The 20,523-nt window shown below is 36.0% G+C and overlaps 2 protein-coding genes across 4 annotated transcripts in view; one reads left to right on the forward strand and one right to left on the reverse strand.

Moving 5' to 3' along the window:
• FAM126B (family with sequence similarity 126 member B) overlaps positions 1-3,086 on the reverse strand; it is a 92,893-nt gene extending 89,807 nt beyond the window's left edge. The window contains 2 exon segments of the mRNA XM_019838445.3: positions 2,233-2,266; positions 2,993-3,086. The gene's annotated coding sequence lies outside the window, so the exon portion shown is untranslated.
• A 145-nt stretch (positions 3,087-3,231) lies between these two features.
• NDUFB3 (NADH:ubiquinone oxidoreductase subunit B3) lies at positions 3,232-12,446 on the forward strand. Of its 3 annotated transcripts, none has more exons than XM_045034262.1 (3): positions 3,232-3,398; positions 9,883-10,024; positions 12,158-12,446. In XM_045034262.1, exons 1-3 carry the CDS (start codon positions 3,377-3,379, stop codon positions 12,312-12,314), a joined length of 321 nt encoding a protein of 106 aa, XP_044890197.1. In that variant the 5' UTR covers positions 3,232-3,376; the 3' UTR covers positions 12,315-12,446. The 3 variants fall into 3 exon arrangements, with proteins under 3 accessions (XP_044890197.1, XP_003991063.1, XP_006935533.1); XM_003991014.5 differs by having other exon boundaries at positions 3,337-3,485; XM_006935471.5 differs by lacking the exon at positions 3,232-3,398 and adding an exon at positions 3,494-3,651.
• The last annotated feature ends 8,077 nt before the right edge of the window (positions 12,447-20,523 follow it).

Genomic DNA, 20,523 nt, shown 5'->3' on the forward strand with positions numbered 1-20,523 from the left:
GACATTAAAAGAACAAGACATGACTAAATATCTGTGCAAATCAGCACAGGTCTGAATCGTGGAAGAAATTAGCTTGGTTTATGGAAAGCAGCTAACTGCCAAGTAAAAACTAATCCAAACCAAAACATTCAACACAATTTTTATTTCTGGAAATTTTAGCTCCTGGCTAGAAAATCTACCCCAAATATGACGTTAAATGGTGAAATTTTATTGAGCTATAAAAATATTGGTTGATTTGGCAGCCCTTTCTTTTCAAGTGAAAACGACTATTGCTATTTTACACAAGTATGAGAGCCGTGAATTAGATGAATAATTCTAAAGTGGAAGCCAGTGATGAACCATATCATCTAGGAGGGTCTTTTTTTCTTCAAAATATATCTACCTCCCTTCATATTCCCCCTATCTGAAGCGAAGTGGAGGTGATATAATGGATATGTGCGTATGATTTTTTTTTTTTTTTTTTTTAGCTCCTAGATTATTCTGATACATATGTAACTCGCCACCTTCATGGAGAATTTCTGAATTAGGTCCAACTCTATTTTTAAACACTGTATCAACAGCAGGCAAAGGACCAGAGCTACAAAGAGAAAAGAGCTCAGTAGAAGGCTCAGCAGGTAAGGGCTGTACTCACGCCAGTTGTAAGCCACCTTCAGAGCTTTCTATGCCCGCTCCCTCCAGAATTCATTATGTTACATTTCAGACAATGACAAATACTCCGGTCATCATCCTGAGAAAGCACATAGTCTACTAGCAGGATAAAAATATAAAAAGAAGCTATTTTAAACATGAGAAAAACTAAGAAGCCACAAAGAATGAAAGACAGAAATTCCTCTGTTCTTGCATTAAAAGAACAACAACAAAGTACTTTTTTGTGTGCAGCTAGTAACTTGTTTGGAGACTTTCTGTCCACATTTTATTATTTTAGTGTCTTATTATATAGCACTGGTTTTTCTATTATAAAGCTCAGTCAAGCTGAAAATCTTAATCATTATAGAACTTAATAAAACACTATTAAATGCCAAAACTGTGAATTAAAAACATTCAAACAAACCCAAATCCATATTGCATATCAAGATGGCTTAACAGTTGGGTTAAAAAAGCTTTGAAGGTCTATTTTAGAGCAAAAAATTTTATTTCTTTACACCCAGTGTTTCAAATTCCTTATAAACAGCTCCAATACTGAAATGTGTCAGAAAACTGGGCTTCTAATGATGTGGAAATAATAAGCCAATTATTATTATATTCTAATTCTGACTAGTGTTTTTTAAGTCACTTGGTAATTTCCTACCCAATGTTCAACTCTGTTGCATTCTACAATGACACCTACTGGCCATTCAACATCAGCCATTAGTTCTCTAAGACAGCTCTAGCAGGCTGGTTACATAAGAAGAAACACATACATACATACAGAAACACACAGACACGCACACCATCCTGCAAAAAAGCAGAGATTTGTTCACAGGTACTCACACTACAGAAATGCACCCAAAATAGAAGCAGAAGTATTCTTTGTGACTGAGATAGAATTACTCTTGCAAAAAGGTAAAAAGACAATGAATGAAACACCAAGTATCAAAATTTTTATCTCAAGTACTGATAAATATCTCAGTACTCTAAACATTTCAGAACAAACTCCAATGATCCACCTCTCTTTACCAAATGATATTTAGAGAAAAAAGCAAGTCTTTTAATTTGGGTTCTGGGATATACTAATATAAATTATCATTAATCCAAAAAGGAAAATTATACACTTGCTCATACTACATTAGTCTTTATCTTCTCAGCTACAGGCTACATTTCAATCAGCTTAAATTTTAGCAATTTATAATGCTTCTTTTAAAACACCTCTCCAGTGGGCTATAAAATCAAATTTTATAGCAAAATGTAGTTCGACCTTTGGTAACACCTACGGAATGGAATTCCTATTTTATTCTACATTGCACTGTGCAAACAATTATAAAAACTCAAAAAATGTTAATTTACAGTTAATTATGTCTGTAAATACATTTTACTTCAGTAGGAAAGGTTCAAAGAGCATACTTATTAAACCTAAGAAACAATTCATAACTAGTTCATCAGACTTAAAAAGCAAATTACTTAAAAGATGACTTCCCCGCCCTACCTCCTTCAAACCACCACCTTATTTTCATAGTCCCTAACATTCACAATTCGGGGGGGGGCGGGCGGAAATCTAGCAACTAATTTTCTAGTCATTTTCCAACTCGCACTTACCTCCTACTATAGATTTTTGCGGCTCTCCACTTTCCTGAAGATTAAAAAAAAAAAAGTATTTGTAATCAACCTTGACCCTCAAAACAAATAAATTCATGAACTATACAAACACGAACCTAGCCGCTCGTCTCAAACTAACCTTATCTCTCAACCCAAATCCGTATTTGGGATAAGCTCTTCCTGATTACTCTACCCTTCATGCTTCTTCACCTACAGAGACTGCCAAGGTAGAAACCACTCAAACCAACGAAAAAACTATTCTGACACATCAATAGGTTGCAAGACCTCTTCCAAGAGCGACAACCTAGTTATTTGGGTAAATGATAGCCAACGATTACATAATGTATAGCTATAAAGAGTTTGAAGGATCTGACCGCCAGTAAATGTTTCTTCTCCACACACCCTTCCCACCCCGGGAAATGGCCATAAGAAGCAATTCCTAGGATTTCTCTCAGGTGCCTGCAATGCCGCGTCCTTTTCTCTCTTGGAGCTTCATGCAAGGAAGTCGTCCAGCCCTCATGATACCGTCTTGCTCCTGCCTCTCTCCTCTCTCTGCCAGCGCCACCGCAGCCCCCCACGCCCTAGGCCCCCTCGTCGCCCCGCAAGGTTCAGCCTCCACCCGCCTCAGCTGCCTTCTCCTCACGACCCTCCCAAGCTACCTTGTCTACGCGAGGTTCCGGAACCACCAACACTCCAGCTGCCCCCTCCCCAGACCCCCCTCGTCAGTTCCTGCAGCCGAGAGAAGAAAAACCGTCCTGACCTGGCACTCTGCGTCCCCCAAAGACAGCGCCGCCGCCTACCTGTCACCCCGCTGCCTCCGGCTTCTTACCGCCACCGCCTCCCGCAGCAGCCTGCCAACTGCAGCGCAACAACCAGCCTTCCCATTGGGTGAGTCCGCGCTCAACAACTGCCTCACTTATTGGCTGGAGTATGTCTGCGGTCCTCCCCTCTGTGCAGTGTCTAAGGATTCCGGTCTCCAAGCAAGGAAAACATCACTCTTTCCCTGCCATTCTGTCCTCTACAATTACTCTTACCTCAATCAGACCACTGATGCACAGGTGTGCGGAAAAAAATGTCGGCTTCCAGCATTCTCCATGTACCCTCCACTGAGTCCAGGAATCCGTGACCCAGTGCGGAACGTTAAATGGCCTCTCTGCTTTCCTGCGGTAAGTCACTCAGGCGACAATTTCCGTTTCCGCTTGGCTCCGGCTGGAGGGTTAATTGAGTGTCGTGAGAGGTCAGATTGCTGTCAGGTAAATTAGAGTTGGTGGGAGACTTCTTGATCAGGACTAAGAGTGAGACTGTATTCTGGGGATTGTAAAAAAAAAGGGAGAGACTAAACGGGGAAAGATCCTGAGAGTATGTACCTCGAGGGAAGAAGATCGAAGAACTAGCAGGAGAGAACAATGAAGTCCTGGGGTAATTAGGGGTAGTTTGTAGAAGAAAGTGGTGAGAGTTACTGTGCTTATACTTTTTTCCTCCTTTCCCACCCGCAAACCCCCGCCGCATGTTTTCTGGTTTACCTTTGAACTGAATAAACTCAGAACAGCCTCAAATCTAGAAATTGTAAAATAAGAATAATTGCAATATCTGCCTCACAACAAGCATGTATGGTTTTAGGCAAGGCTTTTCTGGTGTGAATGTTTATGAAGAAAGCAGTGTACGAAAATCACATTCAATTTTATAGAGTGGTTACTATTTTTAAATTACACATAAGTAGGTGCAGGGACTGGAGGGGACACTAAAAGTTCACTTGTCTTTTATTTTTTAATGTTCTTATTCACAAGTTTAAAAATGAGGGGTAGTTGGGATATGCACTTGAAAGTCGTTGGAAAACCATAAAATTACATGTACTGTAAGTGGCATTATCCTCATTTTTTAAATTGTTTTTAAGCTTTCGGTTTTTAATGTTTATTTATTTTAGAGAGAGCATGAGTGGAGTAGGGGCAGAGAGAGAGAAAGAGTAGGAGACACAGAATCCGAAGCAGGTTCCAGGCTGTGAGCTGTCAGCACAGAGCCGGATGGGGGTCTCAAACTCAGGAGCTGTGAGATCATGACCTGAGCTGAATGAAGCTGGATGCTCAACCAACTGAGCCACCTAGGCGCCCCTATTATCCTCTTATTTCATAGTTAGGGAAAATATGCCAGCCCAGGTTAGTGGAGATTGGTCACCAAATTACAGGTTCACTCCAAACACAAGAAGATAGCTTTTTTAAAATTTCATGATCACATGTTCTTTCTTTGTAGCACTAATGACCTTGCTGGATTTTTTTGTCTGAACGGTTCTGAAACTGAAATAATTATCCGTTGTTGAGTCCTTGGCATAATTTGTTATTTTATCTAATTTTAGTTTTTATTGTGAAGTTTACATAACAGAAGGGTGTATAAAACATAAATACATTTAAATAATTATAATTAAGCAAACCCTGTGTAACCACCCTTCAGGTTAGAAAATAAAGCATTGCCAATAACGTAGAACTTGCATTTTTAGCAGAGGTGATTGCCCTTCAAGGAGGTGAAAATTTGTTCTTGGAGGAGAGGTGAAAAAAAAATCTTAAAGACAAAACAAATAACAAAGACTACAATGGTTTGTGGCCCTCCAAAGAGCCATGGAACGTAAGCAGATATACAGTATATCTGTGGTATTAAAATTTCATTGGAGGGGGAGGAATGAAAACATCATAAGTGAAAAAAAAATCCAAAAATGCTCCTTTGGGGTGCAAGAATTAAAAACTAGATTGAAAAACACTGCCTTAGAAGCTCCCTGTCTGAGCTTCTGTGATTCTACCTCCTTCACCAAGATGTACTACTGTCCTGACTTGTCATAAACATTCACTTTTTTTACTTTACTTTTTTTTTTTTTTACTTTAATTTTTCCATCTATGATGCATTTCTAAAAAACGAATTGTTTGGCTTTTCAATTTATATAAATGGGATCAAACTGTATTTGTCTTTTTTTTTACTCTCCCTTCTTTATTTGTGAGATTTGTTCATACTTTTGCATGTAGTTTTTCATTAGGTATTCTGTAATGTGTCTATTCCATAATTAATCCATTAATGTGGGATGTTAGGGTCATTTACAGTTTGGGGCTAGCCACATAAACAATGTGGCTAAAAAGATTTTTATAAAATACATATATTGTTAAAAATATATGTATATTTCTATTGTTACATATAAAAAAACATGAGTTAATAACAGTGCTATCCAAATATAAGGCAAGGGCTCATATAATTTACAGTTTTCTAGTAACCATATTAAAAAGGTAAAAAGAAACAATTAATTATATATTTTATCTAACCCAGTATATTCAAATATTATTTCAGGATGTAATCAGTATTAAAAGTTATTAATGAAATATTTTACATTTTCTTTATATCATCTCAAAACCAATGTATTTTACACTTGCAGAATATTTTTGTTTTGTAAGTGTTCATAAATATAAACACTTGATCCAGTGTTTATATTTTGTAAAGTTTACAGTTGAAAAAACAGATTTGTTCACCTGAATTGTTCCAAACACATTTTAAAAATTTTTCAGTAACTGTGGCATCTGGGTTGCTCTGTTGGTTGAGCGATCGGCTTTGGCTCAGATCATGATCTCACGGTGCATGCATTTGAGCCCTGCATCAGGCCTGCTGCTGTCAGCACAGAACCTGCTTTGGATTGTCTGTCCCCCCCCCTTCTCTGCCCCTTCCCCCTTGCACACTTTCTCTCAAAAATAAATAAACCTTAAAAACAAATTTTGTAGGGCACCTGGGTAGCTCTGGCAGTTAAGTATGTGTCCGACTTCAGCTCAGATCATGATCTTGTGGTTTGTGGGCTCGAGCCCTGTGTTGGGTTCTGTGCTGACAGCTCAGAGCTCGGAGCCTGCTTCAGATTCTGTCTCTCTCTCTCTCTCTCTCTCTCTCTCTCTCTCTCTCTCTCTCTCTCTCTGCCCCGCTCATTCTCCTCTCTCTCTCTCAAAAATAATAAGTAAACATAAAAAAAATTTCCAATAACTGACTTGAGGATCCGATTTTAAATTTAAATTAAAATGACATAAAAATTCTAGCCACACTTTAAGTCCTAGTGGCTATGATACTGAATAGTGCAGGTCTAGACCTTAAGGTATTCAGATGTTCAACATTTCTAGGTCAGGCCAGTTTTTCACAATGGTTGTGCTAAGTCACATTTTTACCACCTGGGTACGAAAGTGGAAAGCACATCACAATGTGTTTTCCCCAAATCTCACAATCTTGCAAGGTAGGTTTTATGCTCATGTTATATGAGGAAACAAGTTCAGAGAGATTAAATGATAGGCCCAGGAGTTTATAGCTATTAATGGTGCATCCAGGACTTGTTGTCAGATCTATATAGCACTAAAGTCTGCAGTTAAGCAGAATTCTGAACTTCCTTCAAGTGATCAGGATATCATTATTTGATTTATGACTATTGGAAGTGGAAATAATTTTTTTTCCTGTGTTTGTATTCTTTTTTTTTAATTATATTTTTTATTTTTTTTAATTTACATCCAAATTAGTTAGCATATAGTGAAACAATGATTTCAGGAGTAGATTCCTTGGTGCCCCTTACCCATTTAGCCCATCTGCCCTCCCACAACCCCTCCAGCAACCCTCAGTTTGTTCTCCATATTTATGAGTCTTTTCTGTTTTGTCCCCCTCCCTGTTTTTATATTATTTTTGTTTCCTTTCTCGTATGTTCATCTGTTTTGTCTCTTAAAGTCCTCATATGAGTGAAGTCATTTCTTTCTCTGACTAATTTCACTTAGCATAATACCCTCCAGTTCCATCCACATAGCTGCAAATGGCAAGATTTCATTCTTTCTGATTATCGAGTAATACTCCATTGTATGAATACAAGTGGAAATAATTTTTAAAAGAAAACAAAAGTTTCCCTAGAAATTGTGTTCAACTTTTTGAAAAGTCGTTGAAATATTCGATTTAGTAAGGGACTCTTTCTGAAATATTTTAATGAGGTAAAAGAGAAAACACATTGAATTTATTAAAAGAAATTAGGAGAAATGAGTGTATGTATACTTTCATGTTTTCTTTCAAAGATTTATCTCCCACATTACTTAGTATTTTGAACATAGTAATATTGTAACTTTGAAATAGCCTTCATGCATAGTAATGCTTCCATTTTCATTTTCCCAAGTCAAGCTATTTTATCAAAAAATGTTGATGTTTTGTATTCTTTTCCAAGTATATCGATGGTCAATTAGAGTTAATATTCTAGAATTGATATTTGCCAAAATGAGGGTTTGTCTTGTAATCTCTTTAAAGATTTTTAATGAAACATCAAACAAAAAAAGTTTTTTAAAACATGGTTTGAAGAAGCCAAGACATCATTCTAATTAAATACTTCTAAAATTATTTCTTTTATAATAATGTATTGAATCTCAAAAGTTAGCCTGAAATCTGAAACTGTAATTTTTTTTCCCTTTATATTATTGAATCCACCAAATAATAATAATAATGAAATAATGGATCAAATGTTTTCACTTGAAATTGTGAATGTTGTTCTAGCTTGTGTTTGGTAGCTTGTTTTTTATTCTTTTTTAATGTAAAAATCATCAAACTAATGTTTTGTGATTATCTTAATATGTCTAAATATAAAGGTTGGTTAATTTGTCGGAATTACTATGTATAATTCCCACCCTCCCCCCATATTCTGAGAACTATTTTTTAATGGTATGAGCATTTCACATAATGTGTCTTTAGTATACACTATGTAATAATTACCTCTTTCTTCTAAAATGCAATGTAAGAGCCCTGCCTTATTATTTGGCCTGTTCATAGTTATAAATGCAGAAATAATGGTAGTGATTATTTGGTTTGGTTTTATTTCTGGAGAGTGGTGATTATAGAATTGCTACTGGTAACCTTAAAGAAAAGGGGGTATTAATTCATACCCCCTTAATTTGAAATTCATAGCAATTTAACTGGGGACTGACCTGAAGTTTATTTTACATTATCTATAACAGTAACACTAGTGGGTGGGGCTCCTGCCGGGCTCAGTCAGTAGAGCATGTGACTCTTGATCTAGGGGTGTCAAGCCCCACCTTGAGTGTAGAGATTATAAATAAATAAACAAACAAAAAACACTAGTAAATTTGGTCTTTATTATAACCATTACAGGCATATTTTATTTAAGGAGCCTTTGGAGTCCTAAGGTCTCCATTGATCTAATTCAGTAGTCAGCGAACCAAAGCCTGCTGGGCAAATCCAGCCCATTGCCTGTTTGTGTACTGCCCGTGAGCTGAGACTGGTTTTTACAGATGAACGTTTGGAATGAATTTGATAACTAAGGAACACTAACTTTATGGCCCAGTTAAGCAAAATACTATCCCTAAAAAAAGGGAATTTCATTTTTTTCATCAGACCTGTTTTACAAAAAATTGTACTCAGTTATTCTTATATTTTGAAAAAAATTTTTTCTCTCATTATGTAACTACTTACAAAACACCCTTTTTAAAAAATGCTTATTGGGGCGCCTGGGTGGCGCAGTCGGTTAAGCGTCCGACTTCAGCCAGGTCACGATCTTGCGGTCCGTGAGTTCGAGACCCGCATCGGGCTCTGGGCTGATGGCTCAGAGCCTGGAGCCTGTTTCCGATTCTGTGTCTCCCTCTCTCTCTGCCCCTCCCCCATTCATGCTCTGTCTCTCTCTGTCCCAAAAATAAATAAACGTTGAAAAAAAATTTAAAAAAAAATGCTTATTTATTTATTGTTTGAGAGAGAGAGAGAGAGCAAGCCAGGGAAGAGCAAAGAGAGACAGGGAGAGAGAAATTCTAAGCAGACTCTGCACTGAAGGTGGGGCTCCAGCTCACAAACAGATCATGACTTGAGCTGAAACCAAGATTCAGACGCTTAACTGACTGAGCCACCCAGGCGCCCCACCTACAAAATATCCTTGATTTTACCTTTTGTTTCACAAAGGCCAAGATATTTACTATCTGGCTCTTTACAGAAAAAGTGCATATGATCTTAAATACTTAAACACAGTAACACTGCATTTTAAAAGAATCATCTAAACAAAGCAGGTAACAAAACAGTATGTACAACATTGTCGCTACGCATATTTACACATTATAAAAGGACTAGAAAGAAGGAACAGTATTATTGCTTGGAAGTTAGAGGCAAGGGCTGTGAAACCAAACTGCAAGGTTCAAATCCAGTTGGACCATTTACCACTTTTGTTACCTTCAGAAAGTTGCCTTATTGGAGCTTCATTGTCTCCATCTGTAAAATGGTGACAGTTACTGGAATTTAAGTTCAGAGAGTTGTTTTAAGAGTAATGGAGTTAATACATGTTAAAGCACTTTGGTGCTCCTGGCAGAGAGCACAATAAATGTTTGCTGTTCTTAAAATGAAAGGAACAAAAGTAAATGGCTATCTCTGAATGGTGGGAATATTGACTTTTTCTTTTTAAACTTTGTACATGTGTATTTCCTAAGTGAACATAAACTAGTTATGTAATAAGATGCTGTTTGTAAAACCTATTAACTCAGAATTTTCAAGTATTTATTTGACTCTTCTTTTAAAATATTAACAAATGTTTAGGTATTTTATATCTACAATTTGCATAGTAAACTTGGGTGCTTGATATCTACCATCTGCATATTTCTCTTTTATGTTAATCTTATCATTTAGACATGGCCCATGGACATGGACATGAACATGGTCATGGTAAACTAAAACTTCCAGATTATAAACAATGGAAGATAGAAGGGACACCATTAGAAACTGTCCAGGAGAAGCTGGCTGCACGAGGGCTAAGGGATCCATGGGGCCGGTAAGAATAATTAAATAATTCAGATAGAATTTATTCTAGAGGATCAGTATCTAAGTTCCTTTTCTTTCTTTTTTTAAATTGTTTTAGCTAGGTTCTTTGTATTTACATTTAAATTTTAAAACGAGCTTTTCAGTTTCTACTAAGGCTGCTTGAATTTTAATTGAGATCACATTAACTCATAGCTCAATTAGGGATAATTGATGTCTTAACAAGTTGAATCACTATATAGTACACCTGAAACTAATACTACACTGTCTGTTAACTAACTGGAATTTAAATAAAAACTAAAAAAAAGAAACTTGGTGTCTTAACACTATTGAGTCTTGAAGTCTATGGACAGTTTAGATTCTGTTTAATTTTCTCAGCAGTGTTTTATTTTGTATACAAGTCTTATGTAGATTTTGTTAATTTTATCTTGAATTCCATATTTTTGTGCTATTGTAAATGGTATTGTTAAACATAAATTTTCAGTTTTCTTTGCTAATATGTGAAAACACAATTGAGTTTTATAGATTGACTTTGTATCTTGTTACTTTGCTAAATTCACATTTTTCTTCTAACAGATTTTTTTTACAGATTTCTAAGAATTTACTTAATGATCCTTTTGTCTAAAATCAGTGTTACTTCCTCCTTTTCAATTTGTAAACTTTTTATTTCTTGTATTATTACTCTGGCTAACACTGCTAGTATAATGTTGAATAAGTGGTGTAAGCAGACATCCTTGCCTTGTTGCTAACTGGGGGAAAGCATTCAGTCTTTCACCACTAAATATATTAGTTGGAGGGTGGTCATAGATGCCCTTCATCAAGTTGTGGAGTTCTCTTTAGTGGTAAATGCTTTTTCTGCAGCTACTGAGATGCTCACATTGTTTTTTTGTTTTGTTAATATGATGAATTACTCTTACTGATTTTATTTATTTATTTTTTCCAACGTTTATTTATTTTTGGGACAGAGAGAGACAGAGCATGAATGGGGGAGGGGCAGAGAGAGAGGGAGACACAGAATCGGAAACAGGCTCCAGGCTCTGAGCCATCAGCCCAGAGCCTGATGCGGGGCTCGAACTCACGGACCGCGAGATCGTGACCTGGCTGAAGTCGGACGCTTAACCGACTGCGCCACCCAGGCGCCCCTCTTATTGATTTTAAAATCTCAAACCAAATCTTGCATTCCTGAACTATAAACCTTTCATCATGATGTTAGTATCCTTTCATGTATTACTGGATTCAGTTTTCCAAAATTCTGTGGAGAATATTTGCATCTATGTTCATGATGGATATTATTCTATAGTTTTCTTCTGATATCTTTGTCTGGATTTGGTATCTGAATTAGATGTGATTAGCTGTCATGTATTCTAGTAAGTCAGATTTTTTAGAGTTTAAGTGTATTTTGTTTTTTATAACATGATTTTTTTTCCACTTATTCATCCCTATCTGTGAGAGACTTTTTTTCACTAAGGGCTTTGACTTCTGTTTACTTCTCTGTTCAGGATACTCTGAAGAATGATTGCCAGAGCAGGAAGTCAGTCTTCTAAAGCTCAGTCTGCTATGACAGGGAAAAGCTGTGAGCCTCTGGAATAGTAATAATAATGTTGAGTGTTACATACCCTCTGTGCCAGAATATATCATACTTTACCCTGTTTAATCTTTATAATAACACTATAAGGTAGATAGTAATCATCATTGAGTAAAAGTGGAAGCGAGCCCTGACAGGTTAAGTAACTTGTGCAGCCTAAGAGGCTGTGAAGAGTTTAAGTGGCAGAGCAAAGTTTAATACCCAAGTTTCTAACTTCTCTTTATATGATGCTGTAATGACTGTTATGGGCAAAGCCACACAGGTGACCGGTAATGAATAGGCTGAAGTGAGTCTTACATTTGGGAATTCTATAAAATCCTGATTGATTATTAATGGCTGTGAAGTGTGAAATCATCAAGTCTTTTTTCTTCTGTTTTATATGTGAAACGTGGGCATATAGACCTAATTATCTTATGTCACAAAAGACTCCTATTGTGATCCACTTAGATTATCTTATATAGGGTTGCATTTAAGTCTGTTAGATGAAAATTAAGTCTGTTTTACTCAGTGAATGTACATAAGTTATGTGTGATTATAATTTTCCCTTTTTTTTTCCTCTAGCAATGAAGCTTGGAGATACATGGGTGGCTTTGCAAACAATGTTTCCTTTGTTGGTGCATTATTAAAAGGATTCAAATGGGGATTTGCTGCATTTGTGGTAGCTGTAGGGGCTGAATATTACCTGGAGTCCCAGAAAAAAGAGAAGAAGCATCATTGAAGATAATACCTGAAAGTATCTTAAAGGCTTCTTAACTCTCCTATAAAAATAAGATTTCTTCAATGTAGCCTACTCATCTGTGTGTTTTTCCCTAAAAATACTATTAAGATTTAATAAAGTATGAATACATTTGCTGGTCTTTTTTGTCATTAAAAAAAAAAAAATGTCTTGCGGCATGTGGGTGGCTCAGTTGGTAGATCATGGGACTCTAGATCTTGGGGTCATGGGTTCAAGCCCCACATTTGGTGTAGAGATTATTTAAAGTCTCAAGCCATATCAGCTTTGGTTTGAAATATGTGGGGGATTGAGTACCAGCAGTTGTGCATTCTGCACAATCAGAACATTAGCATATATCTGACCAAATGGATATGTTTTAACAGGTTTTCTGTTTTTTCAGGTTTTTTTAGTTGTCATAATGTTTGCCATCTAACTACTTTTAAGTGTGCAGTCTGTAGTACTAAATACATTTAAAATGTGTAACCATAACCACCATCCATCCCCATAACTTTTCATCTTTTAAAATGAAAGTCTACACCTATTAAGTCCCCATTTCCCTATCTCCCAGCCCTTGGCAACCACTGTTCCACTTTCTGTCTCTATAATTTTGACTACTCAAAAGTACCTGCTAAATAGAACCATAAAGTATTTGTCCCTTTGTAACTGGCTTATTTCACTTAGCATAATGTCCTCAAGTTTCATCCATATTGTAGCATGGGTCAGAATTTCCTTTCTTTTTAAATCTGAATAGTATTCTATTGTATGTGTATGCTAAATTTTGCTTATCCATTCAACCATTGATGGACACATGGTTTGCTTCTACATTTTATCTATTGTGAATAATGCTACTATGAACATGAGTGCACTCCAGTATGTTTTTAGATGGGAATTGGCCTTGCTGTTTTTACCATCCTCCGCAGGTGGTATAGATTATACTATAAAACAATTTACAGCCCAGTTCTGGTTGACATATCCATGTACTGTGTTCATTTTTCTTTATTGTGATGTTATCTACTCTTGCCTTAGTTCTCATTATCCTCATGATGTGAAAAGTTTGACATTTTCCCCCTGTATTTCTAACAATAAACCATATTTTTCCTGCATTGAATTTTTAAATTTTAATTAAATTTCTAAGTAAAGTTGAGACTTAAAACTGAGCTTGTTGAAGAGAGGTAATATTTTTTCTTGAATAACAAAGTTAATATAAAACTCCAGGATATTTTTTTCCTTTGTTAATTTCTTCTTTATAAACCTAAACTTGAGAAATCAGTAAATACATGAGGTAAGAATTCCTAATAAGCTGATAGTAGTAAATGGAATGTGGTTAAATGAAATAATAAAAAAAAGAATGCAAAAGATAAGGAAAGTGTTTAAAAAGGAACAAAGAGCAAGAGGAAAAATAAAAATAGCAAGATGGTAGATTTAAACTTAATCATATGAATAATTACATTAAATGTAAGTGGTCTAAAATTGAAACTCTAAAACTTTCCAATTAAAACACAGCTTGTTAGGGGCACCTGACTGCCTCAGTTGGTGGAGCATATGACTCTTGATCTTGGGGGTGTGAATTTGAGCCCCACATTGAGTGTAGAGATTAAAATCTTATGGGTACCCTCTGTCGCTCTCAAAAATAAATAAACATAAAAAGAAAAAACTATCAAAGCTCACTTAAGAAGTAGGTAACCTGGGGTGCCTGGCTTGCTCAATCAATATAGTGTGTGACTCTTGATCTCAGGGTCATAAGTTCAAGCCCCACATTGGGTGTAGAACTTACTTAAAAAAAAAAAAAAAGTAGATACCCTGAATAGCTATGAGTAAACTCATTTGCTGGGTTAGGTGCAGAAAAGATGGAAAGTGCAGTGCTTGACACATTTATGATAGAGAAAAACAATTTTTTTCTCCTATTTTTGAGTTTTATCTATCACAATTTTTTCTGGAAGCAAGGAGTGAAGTTTTCCTTATATTCTATTAATATGAAAACTATTGCTTTAATTCCTTGGGAGCTGCAAAGCACACAGATCACTGTCATCTTAGCTACTGCCATTGCTTGGACTAGAACCAGTTAAATGTGATACTCATTCTTAAAATGTATGATCAAAGGACAATTGGAAATAATGTGAATTAAGTATTAGCCTCATAAATAAGCACTGTAGATGATTATATGTAAAAGTATTATTAGCCCCATTTTGTATGTAAGGCAAGTCCGTAGTAAAGTAACAAAGCCTATGATGGCACAGCTAGTAAGTTCCAGAGTTAAATTTTCGACCCAGGTCTGACTCCATAGTAACCACTGTATTACATTAGCTATCATGTTGGTATGTGATAAGTAGTATAAGATGCCATAGAATTATTCTTTTGGATATTTTCTCAGAACTATCTATGCTTGAAGTAAACTGTAAGGATTTTTAAAAATCTAAATTATGGCATGTAATATTTAATGAAAAACAACAAATAGTGAATATAGTAATTTTTCTGTATTCCTGTACTTTGTTTTGCTTTTAAAGTTTATTTAATTTAGAGAGCTAGAGAGAGAACACACACGTGCACATGGGGCAGAGAGATAGGGAGAGAGAGAATCCCAGGCAGACTCTGTGCTGTCAGACTGTCAGCATGGAGCCTGACATGGGGGCTCAACGTGAGACTCAAGTTGGGGCTCATGGTTGGGAACCATGAGATCATGACCTGAGTTGAAATCAAGGGTCAGATGCTCAACCGACAGAGCCACCCAGGTGCCCCTGTATCCCTGTACTTTGAAGGAAACTCTATTTTGATACACCTAATGAAAGAGGTTCACACATTTTTAAAAAAGTAACATGAGAGAGCACTTCAGGGGACAAGGTGGTATAGAGAATATATGTAAAGACAAAAACATGGAAAGAATAGGAACTTAACCATGTGAGTGGTTAATATGATAGAAGAAAAAATTAGAAGAAAATGAAAAAGGAAAAGAAGGGTTTGCAGGATATTGGCATGATGGAAGCAGTAGAAACAAGCAGAACTTAGTGTTCAATATATATTTACAGCCATGGGGTGTATTTACAGTCATCCACTTGCTGCTTCCATCAAATGTAGATTTTAATGATACTGTGGAAATGAAGATGCTATATATTGGGTTTTAAAGGAAATGCAGTCTGATATTAATGTAAATTTGTTTAACTTCATAGAGAGAGGATATTGGCAAGGCCTGCTTAATTAGGAGCTAGAGAGAAGTATTCCGGTAAAAATAATTTCAGTGCTATCCTTGATTCTTCTTCTCTTCCCTATTTCTGATATTTACCATTTTTCTTTTAAAAAGTTGGTTATCAGATTATAGATTCATTTTCTAACATGATGGTCCCCAAAATGGAATATACATAACTCAGGGAATGTGCAAGACCATCTACTGGGGAGAGAAGAGAAAACATTTAAGCTTACATACGTATTTTTTCTTTTTTTTTTTTAAAGGTATATGCAGCTTTATGTTTATTGCAGCATCATTTAAGCTTACATATATTTTTTCATATTTAATAAAAATGAATTCAATTTTACTAATGTTTATTGTACAGATTGACAGGGGGATTTCCTCTCATTTTGTGGATTTCAAGTGGAATCCAATGTTCCATTGTTCCAAGCTAACATGCAGTGTATATACTGTGCCCTTGGTTTCAGGAGTAGATTCCCATGATTCATCACTTACATACAATACCCAGCGCTCATCCAACAAGTGCCCTCCTCAATGCCCATCACCCATTTTCTCCTCCTCCCTCACCCCCCCCCCCCCTTCAACCCTCAGGTTGTTCTCTGTATTTAACAGTCTCTTATGATTTGCTACCTTCTCTGTTTGAAACTATTTTCCACCTTCTCTTCCCCTATGGTCTGTTAAGTCTCTCAAATTCCAAATATGAGTGAAAACATATGATATCTGTCTTCCTCTGACTGACTTATTTCACTTAGCTTAATACTCTCCAGTTCTATCCATGTTGCTGCAAATGGCAAGATTTCATTCTTATTCATCGCCAAGTAGTATTCCATTGTATATACATACCACATCTTTATCCATTCATCAGTTGCTGGACGTTAGGACTTTTCCCATAATTTGCTATTTGTTGATAGCGCTGCTATAAACACTAAGGTACATGTGCCCCTATGAATCAGCACTCCTGTATCCTTTGGATAAATTCCTAGTAGTGCTATTGCTGGGTCATAGGGTAATTCTATTTTTAATTTTTTTGAGGAACCTCTACACTGTTTCTGCACCAGTTTGCATTCCCACCAACAGTGCAAGAGGTTTCCTGTTTCTTCACACCCTCACCAACATCTGTTGTTGCTACTCTAGCTGGTGTGAGGTGGTATCTCAATGTGGTTTTGATTTGTATTTCCCTGATGATGACTGATCTTTTCATGTGTCTGTTGGCCATCGGGATGTCTTCTTTGGAAAAGTGTCTATCCATGTCTTCTGCCCATTTCTTCACTGGATTATTTGTTTTTTGGGTGTTGAGTTTGATATTTTCTGTATAGATTTTGGATACTAACGCTTTATCTGATATGTCATTTGCAAATTCTTCTCTCATTCCATTGGTTACCTTTTAGTTTTGTTGATTGTTTCCTTTTCTGTGCAGAAGCTTTTTATCTTGATGAGGTCCCAATAGTTCATTTTTGCTTTTATTTTCCCTGCCTTTGGAGATGTGTTGAGTAAGAAGTTGCTGCAGCTGAGGTCAAAGATGTTGTTGCCTATTTTCTACTCTAGGGTTTTGATGGTTTCCTGTCTCATATCTAGGTCTTTCATCTATTTTGAATTTATTTTTGTGTATGGTATAAGAAGGTGGTCCAGTTTCATTCTTCTTTATGTTGCTGTCTAGTTCTCCCAGCACCACTTGCTAAAGAGACTGGTTTTTTTCCATTGGATACTCTTTCCTGCTTTGTCAAAGATTAGTTGGCCATACATTTGTGGGTCCATTTCTGGATTCTCTATTCTATTCCATCAGTCTGTGTATCTGTTGTTGTGCCAATACCACGCTGCCTTGATGATTATAGTTTCATAGTAGAGGTTAAAGTCCAGGATTGTGATGCCTTCTGCCTTGTTTTTCTTTTTCAACATTACTTTGGCTATTCAGGATCTTTAGTGGCTCCATACAAATTTTAGGATTGTTTGTTCCAGCTCTGAGAAGAATGCCAGTGCAATTTTGATTAGGATTACATTGAATATTTAGATTGCATTGGGTAGTATTGACATTTTAACAATATTTGTTCTTCCAATCCATGAGCATGGAATGTTTTTTCCATTTCTTTGTGTCTTCGTCAATTTCTTTCATAAGTCAGGATAGAAGGAACATACTGCAACGTCATAAAAGCCATGTATGAAAGACCCACAGCTAATATCATCCTCACTGGGGAAAAACTGAGAGCTTTTCCCCTGAGATCAGGAACATGACAGGGATGTCCACTCTCACCATTGTTTTCAACATAGTGTTGGAAGTCCTAGCCTCAGCAATCACAAAACAAAATGAAATAAAAGGAATCCAAATGGGCAAAGAAGCAGTCGAACTTACACTTTTTGCAGATGACATACATGATAGTCTACATGGAAAACCTGAGAGACTCCACCAAAAAGCTGCTAGAACTGATATATGAATTCAGCAAAGTCACAGGATATAAAATCAGTGTATAGAAATCGGTTGCATTTCTATACACCAATAATGAAGCAATAGAAAGAGAAATCAAGAAAACGATCCCATTTACAATTGCACCAAGAATCATAAAATACCTAGGAACAAACCTAACCAAAGATGTAAAAGATCTGTATGCTGAAAAGTAAATAAGCTGTCTTAAAGGGGAAGTGGGAGTTCTACCCTTCAAAGCAGAAATAAAGGAACTTTTCAGCAAATTGTTACAGACTGTACTTTGTATGTGCTTGGCTTGTGGAATTTATTATCAATTAATTAGTTTTAACTAAACTAATCTTCAAGAAGTAGCTAAGTGGCTTAGAAAGATTTTCACAAAGACATTGCTGATTGAAGCTAATACCAATAATGCAAAAACAAGCAAACAAAAAGAAAATAACAGAGCTATGAACCCTGTCAGCATCATTACTAGGTAAATACAATGATCTAGTCATGAAAAAAGTCAACCAAAAAAAAAAAAATCAAGAAGACCAAAATATGAACTTGGACCCACTATCAGTACAATGAACCCTGCCCTAAGAGCACATTGATCTGAAAAAGAGAGAGACAGAGAGAGAGAGACAGAGAGAGAGAGAGAGAGAGAGAGAAGGAGGCAAACCATAAGAGACTCTTAACTCTAGAGAACAAAATGAGGGTTGCTGGAGGGGACGTGAGTGGGGAGTGGGCTAATATTACACTATATGTTAACTAAGTAGAATTTAAATAAAAACTTGAAACATAAAAAAAAGGAAAACAGAGTACATTGATCTGCTATATTAACTCATGATAGCATGTAGTCATCATGCTAAGCAAATATTTTAAAATATGTTTAATCTTTGTTTTACCTTTAACTTCTATGTTTGTGTATTTTTTAAATATTTATGTTATTTTTGACAGAGAGCAAGAAAGCGTGCTTGAGAGTGAGTAGGAGAGGGGCATAGAAGGGGGGCGGAAAGAGAATCTGAAGCAGGTTCTGCTCTGATGGCAGGGAGCCTGACATGGGGATCCAACTCATGAACCATGAGATCACTACCTGAGTCTGACACCCAACTGAACCACACAGGCACCCCTGTTTGTGTATGTTGAATGCACATAGATGATAATATTTACATATTACATATAAAATGCTAAGACAAAGATTGGAATTTAATGTGATTTCTCCTCATAAGAGTGTTGTTATTAAAAAATAGCATTCAGGGGCTCCTGGGTGGTTCAGTAGGTTGAGCATCTGACTCTGGCTGAGGTCATGATTTTATGGTTCATGGGGTTGAGCCTCTGTGCTGACAGCTCAGAGTGTGGAGCCTGCTTTGGATTCTGTGTCTCCTCTGCTCCTCCCCCATTCATGCTCTGTCTCTTTATCTCTCAGAAAATAAACAATAAGGAAAATTGGTTTAATAGCATTCAAAAAACTCATCAAAATTTTTAAAGCATTTTTTTCAATTTATAGTTTATAACATAAAACCCAGGTAGTATACAACAAAAATTAAATGTTATTCATGGTACCTGTCATTCAGTTGGCAACAGGAGTTTCAAAATTTCAAGGATATAATCCTTGTGGGTCCTCAAAATCCCCAAAGTTGCCAGGTATTCAAATTCAAATGATATGCTAATAAGAGTGGAATCCTCAGTGAGTTCTGGTTTACCTCCAACAACAATTTGTGAGGTAGTGGAGAGAGGGCTTGGAAATTTGTTTGTGTTTTGGGTTTTTTGGCTTCAAAAATATTTTTGTGAAAAAAAATAAATAAATAATTAAAAAAAAAAGATTTTTGTGGGATGCTTGGGTGGCTCAGGTAGTTAAGTGTCTGACTCTTGGTTTTGGCTCAGGTCATGATCTCCCGGTTCATGGGTTCCAGCCCTGCATGGGGGTTGGATTCTCTCACTTCCTGTCTCTCTACCCCTCCCCTCTCTGCTCTCTCTCAAAATTTATAAATAAACATAAAAACAATTTTTTGTTGTTTTAGGTTGGAAAATCAGCTTCAGAAACTAAAAGACTAGAACACCTAATGGAAATTGCATTTACTTGCCAATGACTCTATCAGAAAGGATCTACTTCAAAAAGAAGTTTTACCTTAATTTTATATATTATGTTATATATAAAAGTACATATTAATATTTTATTGTTATGTTGTATTATATTATTAAATATTATAAATATTATACATATAATAAACTATATTCAAAATGCTAACTCAGATAAAGATTAAATTGGTAAATGCCATATATTGTCTTAAATTGAATTACCTTTCATACACACAATTTAAAACATAGCTTTATAGCTATTTTTTAAAAAGACAAAAACCCTTGTCTTAAGTCTGTGTATTTTTCTGTTTAATTTCACATGCAAAAAAAAAAAAATGAAGTAACTTTTGAAATGTGGCCTCAAATTACAAAACTGAAAAGAATTTTGGTCATTGCTAAAGTCTTATGTTTCTGGGAATCTATTACAAAATAAGAACGCTATGTACACTTAAAAAGTAAATCAGGTTTTGTGCCATTTGGAAAAGTCATACATTTTCATTCTGTGTTTTACAGCTAAAAGAGTACTTTTTTTTTTTTTTAAAGCAAACTCTATC

The sequence above is a fragment of the Felis catus genome, chromosome C1, assembly GCF_018350175.1.
Source record: "Felis catus isolate Fca126 chromosome C1, F.catus_Fca126_mat1.0, whole genome shotgun sequence".
Lineage (NCBI taxonomy): Eukaryota > Metazoa > Chordata > Mammalia > Carnivora > Felidae > Felis > Felis catus.

What these genes read in the sequence shown, in the direction of transcription:
- NDUFB3 (XM_045034262.1), top strand. Translation starts at nt 3,377, where the DNA reads ATGGCCTCTCTGCTTTCCTGCG. An exon ending in GGCCTCTCTGCTTTCCTGCG is followed by an intron (nt 3,399 to 9,882) that starts GTAAGTCACTCA and finishes CTTATCATTTAG; the next exon opens with ACATGGCCCATGGACATGGA. An exon ending in CTAAGGGATCCATGGGGCCG is followed by an intron (nt 10,025 to 12,157) that starts GTAAGAATAATT and finishes TTTTTCCTCTAG; the next exon opens with CAATGAAGCTTGGAGATACA.